The sequence below is a fragment of the Centropristis striata genome, chromosome 15 (genome assembly GCF_030273125.1).
Source record: "Centropristis striata isolate RG_2023a ecotype Rhode Island chromosome 15, C.striata_1.0, whole genome shotgun sequence".
NCBI classification, from domain to species: domain Eukaryota; kingdom Metazoa; phylum Chordata; class Actinopteri; order Perciformes; family Serranidae; genus Centropristis; species Centropristis striata.
Genome location: NC_081531.1, coordinates 31,014,742 through 31,026,769, shown reverse-complemented (window position 1 = coordinate 31,026,769; position 12,028 = coordinate 31,014,742). Strand labels below are relative to the sequence as shown.

The following is a 12,028-nucleotide window of genomic DNA, read 5'->3' as shown; positions in this document are numbered from 1 at the left end:
TGTTAGAATATAATTTGAGGACATCTTTTCTGCTCCACAATTCGTTATTCAGAATGACACATTTTACTTGTCTTCTCCTGTCTCCCCCTTTCACTGTGTATCTCTATCACTATCAAATAAGGCCAGACAATGGACAATAACTTTTAATTGAGTCAAAAGCACAATATTGTGTTTCAAATGTAGGGGAGTGACAGTCATTGGTTTCTGAAAATAATAACACTCAACTATATATATGTGTGTGTATGTTACTGTCCCCAACCCTTTGACAATCTGTGATAGTGTGATTCTTTGATTTTGGTGCGATATTTGATAGTAGACATTCCAATAATGTGACATACAATCAGAAATCACAGCCAAACAATGCAAAAACCATCAAGGTATTCCTTGGGTGCATAGGGCGGAATAAGATCTGGCTGCTTTTTTTAAAATTGCAATTCCTTTCATTTTTGTGAACATGTGCTTTCTTTTAATTATACAGTATACACAATTATATAATTGAAATGGTAAAACAAATGACAGTATGTAAAAGCATTTAGCTCTACAAAAACTTTAGTGGTGTATAGTCAGTCTGGGTGTCATTTCCAAGGACTGCTTTGAGAAAGGGGACAACTCTGAAAAGATTAATATGGAAATCTCTGGAGGTTTCATCTGACTCAGAGGAACCCTTTGAGCACAATTCCTTGTTTCCCCAGCTGACCGATGCAACCTGCAAAAGAAAATGGAATAGAATGAGCGCTTACATAGTCAAATTATATTATTTAAAGTAATCTCTTATTTGCCTTTTAATATGATTTGCCATGATGTTGGCTACACAGAAAATAGTGCTGTTTACCTGTACTGCGCGATCTTGATAGTTCTTGAACACAGGACCTCCGCCGTCACCTGTCCCAACAAGAACACACACACGCAAACACACACGGTTACATCCAAAACAATGTACTGATGAACCTTCATGTCTAACTCGATAACTGAGGCTCAAAAGGCTAAATATTTTTGAGATTAAAGAGAAAGAAAAAGAGAGTCTGTGCATTTGCACATTTCCTTTACTTAGCCTAAATCAAACGATGGTACTGCTGCCTTTCTGATGTGTCTGTGTGCCATTCAGGTGACTGTGTGTTTGTGATGTTTCCTTAGCTAACCTGAAGGTTGTTTGTGGTCGCTTAATAATGTCCTGTGCAGTACAAACACTCTAAGGCTGACATCACGGTGACTACATTTTTGTGCAGTTTAAGGTCTGCTATATAACATGCATGTAAAGTGAAATCTTCCTCCATAATACACTCACTTTTTTATCACTCGTAGAAAAAACAAAATAAACCTGGACTCTAATTGAAGGCTCAAAAGGACATTTTTGTGTATTTGCACATTTTAAGGGGATATTCTGGGGTGTCTTGCCTTTACTTACCCTAAATCAAACAAAGATATTGTTACCTTTCTGTGTGCAATTGGAAGTTACTGTGTATTGGTGAAACTGCCTCTGCTGAACTTGAGGTTGTTTGTGGTTTAACTAGCAGCTCCTCTCAAAGTAGGGCAATAACTTTTATACATTTAATGGAGGGAACATACCTTTACATGATACATCACTTCGGGCAGGAGTCAGACCACCAGTGCATAGGAAGTTGTCGGTCACAACATCAGTCGCGTTGGTTGAACTTATGCCTGGTGCCTCTAATGCATGTTGGATGCACTCAGCTCTCTGCATTAGTTAGTTGGAAGAAGACACATTGCTGAAATTGACTTTTAGATTTGGAGTGAGAAGTGCACCATGCAGCCCAGTATTTTAAACTCACGTTATCTCCCAGCTTAGCGTAGGCAGTTTTTTCAACTACCCTAGTTCCTCTCTTGGTCAGGAAACTGAGTTTTTCATTAGTATTAGTGAGCAGAACCTTCTCTGTAGTGAGAGAAAATGTCGGAAATGAACATTTATTAGTAGTTAATTACACACACACACACACACACACACACACACACACACACACACACATTAATGCATTTGTCATATTCCTCTATATGAAGCATCTGTAAAAGATATCGAGTTCATTATTTTAAATGTTTTAAATAATTTATGATTATGTTAATCCAGTTATTCAGCACCACAAAATACAGATGCAGCTTCAGCCAAGTGACAAGTTGGACGGAGGTATAGAATCTCACCAAGTTAATTTATTCAGGTACTCTACTTAAGTTATTCCACTTTATATAACTTAATACTTCTACTCTGCAAAAATATTGTTCTTTTTACTCCACTACATTTAGCTAAAGTTACTTTTCAGGTCAAGATTTTTTTTTTTTTAAACCTCAAAACAGAATATTAAGAAGTGAAAATGAGCCCTACCTTTACAAATTAAAACACTGCTTACATAAATGCATCAGTAATAATGATGTAATAATACTGTATATTTGAATATATAAAACAATCTGAATGGGGTCATTCTGAATGATAAGTACTTTTACTTTTGATACTTTAAGTTCATTTTTAAGCTGATGCTTTTGTACTTTTACTGAAGTATTTTTTTAATGCAGGACTTTAACTTGTAGTGGAGTCATTTCAAGATGTGGTATTGTTACTTTTACTTAAGAAAGGGATCTGATTATTATTATTATAACACAACCTGCATTACTCTATCAAAACAAATATCGCAATTAAAACTGGTTTCTGTTAAAGTTATCGCATTAACTTCAACAGCCTTAAAGTGTAGTAACAACAGCTAAGAAATGTTAAGTATTGATGAAGAGTGTGTTACAGCATGTTGGTAGAGTTACCTCACCTTGTTGCTCGCAGGTGGATTTACCAAACAGTCCTAGAGCATCACTGGTCCCCTGGATGCATGGTATGCAAATAGGTCTGAACAATACAACATGGAGCATATGAGTTTTAAGTATTATATTGAAAGTATGAATGACAACATTTTTAAATGTTGCATTAAAGAAAATGTGAATTAGGAATGTTCCATCAACTGGTTGAGTGAATAAACAAAAGTGCATAAACATACTTTCATCAGAAGATGGCAGTGTAATGTATTGCAGGCTAATCCGTCAGTAAACAGTAGAAGAAGAAGAGATTGTTGGAGAAAAACAACAAAAAGGAGGTTGCTAATCGGACAACTTTGGCCACCCATGAGAGAAAATCTGAATGTCTTCAGGTATTAAATTCCTTTGGACAACTTATATTTGTTATTTCATGTCAGAGCGGAAACAGCTGATCAGTCATGTGAGTTAAATGTTTCCATCAAGTGTTTCTCTTGCAAATCTTTAAAATGCACATGGAAATGTGTTGATGGAAATGCAACTAGTGTTTGTGGGACACAAATTCTCACCTAGCATTGTCAGAGATTTGAACCTCTTCTTGCAGTTGGAGGAGAGCCACATCATAGTCGTAGAACTCCATCACACCCTTGCTCTTTTTAGCATTAACATTGAACAGTGGGTGCTGCATCATTGTTTTAACCTGCTTAACTGCAAAAGAGAAAGTGAAATGCTTGTATTATTATCATCATCAGCTAGCCTGGGTATACCCATACTGCCTTGCACGCTCGAATTTAATTTCGAACCTCCAGGCGGTCTGGAAACCAAGACAGTTTCTTAGCCCTGTTTTAGGGATCCAATCACAGAGCGGGGAGGGACGGCAAGACGATGACGCGTACTACTCGGCACTTGGAAGCTTGTAGTTTTCTTACGGATCCAACATGGCTGCTGCAGACGCGAAACTCTCTTTAGCTGTAGATGATGTTTTAAATAGTTTAGAGCGAAAGTTGAAAGGCGAAAGGTTTTCGGCGGCTCCGCTGTCCCCCGGCTCGTAGCGAGATCACCGGTAGCGGGACTATTAGCGCCGCTAGTGACGCAGCAAGCAACACTTTCTCACAGACACACACACAACAAACATCCATTTCTGTTGCTCTACTACGTCATCTGGTATAACTGATACGATTGGCTAAGAGCTACCTACAGACGCTTTTGATAGACATTCTAAGCGCCCAATAAACGGCTCCGGAGGATCGTAAACCACACCTCCTCTACGGAGAAATGAACGGTTGGTTTCCAGACCAAATCTCATTTGAGATTTGAATGGTGTTAGCCAGGCTAATCATCAGCAGTAAATAGAAGAAAATGTAGTCAAGGGTTTTGATCTTGAGACTTACTAGTGGAATATGAATTACTAAAGCAAAAAGGTAAACTGGATACTTACATTGTAATGCACTAACACTTACGTGTCGTTATGTTTAGATAAGTAAAGAGAAGTGGCATGAGTAAACATTTTTTAAACAGTTGTCTTTACCTCTGTTATTGCCGTCATCAATCTCAACTGTGATGTCCTGGGCTTGATTTTCAAATGTGAAGCAGTGAGCGGCAGTCAAGACAAACCAAGGGCTCACCAGAGAGCCAAGGCATCTCCTCAGACTTCCTGATATTTTGTTCTTGAGTTTAACACAGAGAAGTAAAATGTGACAAAACTGTAAATAATGAGGAAAGCTCGTTATAGTAGGAGAAATCCTTCATCTTTGACTCCACTGTGACAGCCACATGTTTCTGAATAACAGCTATTTCCCTTAGTTAAAAAAGTACATTCCTCTGATTTTGGTCTAGTACAAGCAGGGAAGTTTTTTTTGGGTGATTCTCAATCCTGAATCCATGTGCAAATGTTGCAAACATATTTCACTGATTAATTATGAAGTTAAATGATAAACTCAAACATTCACCCGGATTAAGACGTTTGCCAACCATGGATACGATTGACCCTTGTGAAGACCACATAGGGGCTGAACGTCCGCAGCATCTGTATATAAAGAACAAATTCAGTTCATTAGCGATATTCATTTGTGGTGCTGTATGTATGCACTACTAAAAGTTTTAAATTGCCTGCCACAAAGTCTTGATTTCGTACAGCCAGATGATTGAGAGGATCGCTCTTTATTTTCCCCAAAGATAAACGGCTCCCCAAAGTATTTAAAGCCCAATTAATCCATTGTGATTCAATGATGAACAAGGAAGTTCTGGATTTGAGAACAAGTTAAAAATCAAGGGGTATTTAGGGGTTTTCCCTGTCATGCAATATATCAACTAATGGAATCATTTAGTTTTTCATCTTTTGGGAAAAGGTTTACAATATAATAATAATATATGTAAAAGGTAAATTTATTGTCTGACGTATACAGTTTTTTGAAAAAGTATGGTTGTATTATATCTTAAAACAAATGCATGTTTTGTATGATACGATCATACAAAATATGGCAATTATATTAAAGATTGTTATACACACAATCCGATGATCACTGTTGGGAAAAGTAACTACTTTGATAGGTTTAGGAACCAAAGTTCAAGGTCAAGGATTCAGAAAAAGATAAGTGAATGGGCTGAAAGAACAAAACTACTTCTAGATGAATTTAAAATTTCAATGTTGACTTTTGGTTTCTTAAGGACACAACCACCAGTTACCTGGGTCAAAGATCTGTGTTTGTTTGACCCATCAACAACTTCAGCCCGTCCACCTTAAAATGACTTTCTCTTATCTTTTCTCTGTAGGCTTGGGCCATCAAACAAAAAGATCTCCAAACAAATTAATGCAGAAAACCAGGTCATTTCAAAGGGTTCACATACTTGTCTTGCCCCTGCATATACTGTATGTATGTGAATAATTAGATCTAATGGGATGAATTTCAAATCTGTGCATCTCTGCCACATGAGTGGTATCAAACTACAGAGTCATGGACCATGAGAAATGCTTCTGCCTGCTCCTGAGCACTTTAGGAAACAAGAGAACCATGTTCTGACCTCCAGATATGATCATGTGTCTCCTTTGTGTGGAACTAGAGGGTGGGAAGGGATGCCAAGGTAGATACAAACCAGATTTATTCAGCATTTACAAAGACTACTTACCAATTGCTTCTTCAAATGTGTCTGATAAATCTCCGATGTACTTCATTCTGAAGTAATGCCGTCCACCGCCCCCCACTGTGAGCGGCTGCAGGTCGTCATCAAAGATCTCAGCTCCAACAGCAAAAATAAAAATGTCTGTAACGGAATGAAATGTAGCTTTAAAAATAAGACTCATGCACTATGGCGGTTCTACACAGGGGCCTACAGGGGCCACTGCCCCTGTGAAGAAACCCTTGGCCCCTGCTGTGGCCCCTGTGTCAAATTAATATTTAAATCATCAATTTATAACGATGAAGGACGGAACAATTTTTACCTATTTTTTGTTCAAACAATATCTCATTGTACACAAAAGGAACCCAGCATGTGTACATTTTATTATAGTTTAATTGTGCAATAAAAACTTTAATTGTGCAATAAAAACTGTACTGCACTTTCAAAAAAAAAAAGTAATTGTGCACAAAAATGAGAAATGTCATTGTCGATCAAAAATAGTTGTTATTGTTGGTAAGTCTCATTGTTTCAATCAGTGTATTTGTATCTTCCAAATATACTTAAATTATATTTTTAAATAAGCTAAAATAAAGGGTTTGAATGCTTAAATATAATCTTTGCTGTTTTTTTTTTTTTAAAGTACCCTTCTGTTCAAACTGCCAGCTAGGTGTTACTGTAAAACAATGAAATGCTAAAATGTGTGCGTGTGAGTGAATAACAAAAAACTGTATTTAAAAAACTCACCCAAATAATCTTCTCCTCTACTCACATTAGAGTGTACCAGGTTCTTTATTTTTTCCACTGTGAGTGCAGGAGATCCACCCATATTATAACCACCTGCAAAGAAGGAGACAAGTTTCTTTAAAAGGATGTACATTTGCTTTATTCTGAATATAGCATGCATTATTATTATTTATTAATATTAAAATATTACCTTTATTACTGATGCACATAATTAAAACATCTAATAATCAAATAATCTAATTATAATATTTAAGGTACAGGGTGAATATTTAAATCCATAATTTGCCTACAGTGAAAGAAATTATGTCCTGGCAGTTTTAACAGAATTTTTTAAGGAAAATCTGCAAAAGAATGTGCAATTTATGTGCATTTCCATGCTTTACTGTACTGCGTTGCTATCTCCAGTGAGTTGCCATTATAGAGGGCACAACAAGATATTGTCAGTTTAAAGGAAGGGTGGGAATAAAATGAATGGCACTTAGTTTGTTTCATGTACTGATTTGAGGATCATAAAAGTTTCCTCGTTGCTCCAAAAAAATCTGATGTTTTCCTCTGCCGCCATTTTTTCTGAAATTATCCAAAATCCAATGCATAATCCCATCGGCATATTCTCAATAGACCCCATTGAGATGCTAACCTCCATGTTGGCCTACAAAATATGTCATTTCATGCTCTCTATTTATTTTTTAAATTGCTTGTCACTTGTCACATTTTGTAGGATCTGCCAAGTACAATGACTGTTTTTTTTGTGTGTGTTTTTTTTTTTACTATTGGCAGCTTCATTGCTGAAATAAATCCATTAAAAATTACCATCTGTGAAAAGGATAAAGACGTGACGATGTTCCTTAAAAGCCTCTTCTCCAGCTCGTAGCTTTATAACTGCCATTCGCTCCAAGAATGTGCTAAAGGCGAGGTTCAGATTTGTTCCTCGAGTCATGTCGTCTTTGAGTCAAAACACAAACGGACACACACAGTAAAATATAGATGAAAATGTATTATTAAATTATTTTGACAGTATGCATGGTTGTCTATAATCTGTTTGACTTACTGTTTCTTTGAAATTTTTCCAATTTACTCAGGATGGTGCTTAACATTCCATCTCCATTGACAAAATCAAGAATGTTGACAACTTCAAATACTTCAGAGGAGAAAAAGATGATTTCATAGTTTGGAGTCACGGAAAATCCAGAAATCTGTGGAGACATAAAGTGTCACATGCCGGCAGCTCGATGTAAGTGAGGTTTTTGTGAGGTAATCACCCTCTCCAATTAATGAGCTCTGTACAACTTTTACTGATGTAATATTTTTGATAAAACCTGTTGCTCATTTTTTATCAGGAGGAAAGTGGTTTGTTTCTTACCTTTTGAATAAGTTGCGAGATAGCATTAGTTGCATTTCTGACATACTCCCTGTCGATGCTCTGAGAAATATCCACTGCGATGTAGATGTTAAGTTTCCCTTTTGGCAAGGCAAGGCAAGTTTATTTGTATAGCACAATTCAACACAAGGTAATTCAAAGTGCTTTACATACACATACACATTTTGAAATCCTTATTTGTCTGCTCCCCTCTTGTTCTTGTTAAATTGATATATAGAACTAAGTTAGTATGGTAGCTAAAAGTGGATGAATTATTTACTCCACTCATTTGCACAGCATTGCTATAAATAATGCTAATAATGTAACTGAAATAAATCCAGGAACCTACCAGTGGGCTCTGAAAGGGTGAGAGTGTTTTTAATCATGCTGCCAAATGCCTCTGTAGCCTCCAATGAAGTGTCATACGTATGTTTGTCTGCAAGAAGCAAAGGCCACATGAACAGCAGTTTGTAACAATTGTGATTGTATACTGTCATGTGACACAGAAATCGCTGTGCAGTGTTTGTGGCAATGATCATAGAGCAAGTGTTTAAAATGTCTGGATTCTGTCAGATTGCACCAGATGAAGCATACTCAAAACATTCAACAGAGTTACCATCTAGCCTGAAATACTCCCCAGAAATATTCTAGCACATCATGGACAGCATATTAGATGGTATTGCTGGAGCCATAACCATTATGGATGCTATCTTCCCAGTTAGAGGCGAAACTTTTGTTTAAACTGGACGATCAAACAAGACCTCATAAGACCAATTTAGTGTGAAACCTGAGAGGAACAATGTGTCTAAATAGAGCTTACCCATAACCCAGAATGAGAATAAGATATTGGTAATTAAACATGCATACAGACAGAGTAGTAGAAACAGGAGTAATACATTTATGCTGTTCTAACATGTGCACCAATGTATTTATTACCACCTCTACAGAATGCATAATATTGCAGCTTCCCTTTCGCATTTGTGTATATTGGCTCCCAGCAGACCTCTACATGGTATAACTTTGATAAAAACATATAATACAAGTATAATAGAAAAACAACAGTATTTGCACTAGTGGTATCTGTCTTACAGTAGCATGCTGGCTCCAATCCAGTCCACTGGCCATTCTCCTGACACACTCTCTCCTTCGATCCCACCAAAATCATGTTGTTGCTGCAGCTGTATTTTACTGTTCCACCAATATTAAATATGTTCCCTGTCCTTGAGGCGCCAGGTGGAATACCAGGATCAGGGCAACTGGACCACGCTGTGGTTATAAAAACAAAGATAAGTGATAAAACAGTCGTCGATGAGGATATACCCCAAACCTGAGTGGATCAGGACTTACAGTCATGGCTACAGATGGGAGTGGAGCCGCTCCACTTTCCATTTGGTAAGCACACACGTCTGTCTGAACCTCTCAATCTGTATCCAGAATAGCACTCGAATGTGGTCTCATTGTTCACAAAGTACTTTAGCTGAGGAGGCAAGACACTTCCATGCTCCAGCACATTGGGGTCTGGGCATTCAACAACTGCAGAACAAAAAGATCTGAGTTAACATGTAGAGCAGGCAGCCTGAGGCAAAGTGAGAAAACATATTATTACCTTTGCAACTTGAAAGTATTTTAGATGCTGGTTTCCAGCGACTAGCCTGACACAGGCGGGTCAAAGTGGGATATGGATAGTAGCCCTCAGGACAGTGGTAGGCCAACTTGCTGTCTTCTCTCGTCTCGTTTGTCAGTGTGTAGGTACCTCCTATAATTTGTATTCCCTCCCCTGTACAATCACACCGAACTTCACCTAAAAAATGAAAACACTCTTTTGGGATGTGGAGGTGTAGTACGTATTTCTAAGATTCTCAGATCTCATCTCATATTGTTTTAGAAAACCAACATTAAAAGTGGACATGAAATATCTATCTATCTATCTATCTATCTATCTATCTATCTATCTATCTATCTATCTATCTATCTATCTATCTATCTATCTATCTATCTATCTATCTATCTGTCTGTCTGTCTGTCTGTCTGTCTGTCTGTCTGTCTATCTATCTATCTATCTATCTATCTATCTATCTATCTCTGTCTGCCTGCCTGTCTGTCTGTCTATCTATCTATCTATCTATCTATCTATCTATCTATCTATCTATCTATCTATCTATCTATCTATCTATCTATCTATCTATCTCTGTCTGTCTGTCTGTCTGTCTATCTATCTATCTATCTATCTATCTATCTATCTATCTATCTATCTATCTATCTATCTATCTATCTGTCTAAATATATCTCAATATATCGGTATTTATCTAAAGCAAAAGTAGCTCACCCATACAGAGGAGACATGAAAGTGCAGCAATCCAACTCCAGAGGACAAGTGACCCCATGTTGATCCTTAAACTGGGGAACAATATGAAAATGAGTGGATTTTCCAAGAGACCTGTTTTTATTTCAAAATGAACAGACAGGTTTAGAAAGAGGGCGTGGATTACCAAAAGACCAGCCTGGTACCTATTAACTTCATGTCAAATAAAAGGTGATCAATACTGTGTGCATGTGATCCTCAAGGCCTGTTTGAGGGTTAAGACTTGGTTTTAAGTTTAAGGTTACACTAAGGGTTGGGGTGAGGCATTTAGTTGTAATAGTAAGGGAAGGAAATGCATGATGTCAATGAAGCGTTAAAACAATTCTCAAACAGCAACACACTACTTAGTGGATTACCTGCAAAAGCCTGTAACTTACTCAAAACCCATGGTTCTCAAAAGTAAATATTTATGTCAAAGAATGTCAGTACCACCTGGATAACAAGTCATATTGAACAAACATGTTACCCAAAGTGTTTGTATGATTAGATGAGTATTTTTTTAATGTAAAGTATGATGAAGGTTTTGAAAATGCACAAAGCTGCAATTTTTCTGTATGTTTAACAGCAAAGTATAGCAAAGGGAGGATACACAAAAAATAAAAAATAAAATAAACAAGTAACAAAAGCATGTAATAACATATGAAATTAGACTATTTTAATCAACATTACATAAGCAACTGATTATGTGCAGAAAATTGTGAATAAATGTAGCAAAGCATTTTGCAATTTGCTAAAAATTAATGACAAATGGCTTTTGTGATGTGCACATGACAGTTGAACGAGTAGTTTTGGGAATTACAGTTCTGATTGGAGAAATGTACCAAAGCAACTGAGTAAAACATGTAAAATAACTGGTGTTCTTTTTAAATGTCAATAACTCATTTAACAAATGGTTCCTATACTCCTAATACTTAATTATTATACTTAAGAATAAAAATTTAAAAAATCACTACAGTTCAGGTCACCTGTATTTTTTGTATTACATTTATATTTGACAGTCCAAATCACTCGATTTATGTGTCCTGACCTAAAGTAGGCCATTGCTTTTCCTTTTTTGATATTGGATATTCTATAATATACACCCTACTTTACACAGATAACCACATGTTGAACTAAACAACAAAGTAATTGTGAAATCAGACAAAAACGCAAATATTTGCTCTATCATTTCCCAAAACTTGCAGGCACTTTTGAGCTTTGCAAATTGACACACTGATTAAATTATTGATTGAACTCTCTGCAGCGTACAAGGCAAGTGAAGCCAGCTTGTCCTGACCTCACATAGGCATACATTTTTTCTTTCTTTTTTACTGGATTTCATGCACTGCTTATCTTTGGTGATTTACACATTGATTTAATTATCAATTGAACTCCCGGTCATAACAGATTGGTTTACCGGCAGAAGCAGGGATGGTATTCAGATAAGTAAAAGTACTAATACCACACTGTGAAATTACTCCACTACAAGTAAAAGTCCTGCATTCAAAACTTACTGAAGTAAAAGTACAAAAGTATCAGCATCAAGTATTAAAAGTATTTGATCCAATCAGATTGTTTTATATATTCTTAATATATTATTTGAATATAATTATTGATGCATTTGTGTAAGCAGTGTTTTAATTTTGTGTAGGTAGGGCTAATTGTGACTATTAGTCTACTACTACTACTACTTACTGAAAAGTAACTAAAAATGGCAGCTA

General features: G+C 36.5%; 1 protein-coding gene across 1 annotated transcript; it reads right to left on the bottom strand.

Moving 5' to 3' along the window:
- Positions 1-144: 144 nt before the first annotated feature.
- LOC131987240 (complement factor B-like) lies at positions 145-10,426 on the bottom strand. The gene is made up of 18 exons (XM_059352431.1): positions 10,293-10,426; positions 9,573-9,767; positions 9,314-9,499; positions 9,056-9,232; positions 8,316-8,402; positions 7,970-8,067; positions 7,658-7,802; positions 7,420-7,551; positions 6,610-6,702; positions 5,875-6,009; positions 4,698-4,774; positions 4,277-4,415; positions 3,318-3,456; positions 2,769-2,845; positions 1,791-1,891; positions 1,567-1,696; positions 833-882; positions 145-706 (listed from the first exon to the last, which is right to left on the bottom strand). Exons 1-18 carry the CDS (start codon positions 10,348-10,350, stop codon positions 539-541), a joined length of 2,187 nt encoding a protein of 728 aa, XP_059208414.1. The 5' UTR covers positions 10,351-10,426; the 3' UTR covers positions 145-538.
- Positions 10,427-12,028: the final 1,602 nt, after the last annotated feature.

Coding starts and splice junctions, on each gene's coding strand:
- LOC131987240 (XM_059352431.1), bottom strand. CDS start 10,350: ATGGGGTCACTTGTCCTCTGGAGTTGGATTGCTGCACTTTCATGTCTC. Junction 1,697..1,790: donor ACGCTAAGCTGGGAGATAAC/GTGAGTTTAAAA, acceptor TAACTAATGCAG/AGAGCTGAGTGCATCCAACA. Junction 707..832: donor ATCAAGATCGCGCAGTACAG/GTAAACAGCACT, acceptor TTTCTTTTGCAG/GTTGCATCGGTCAGCTGGGG.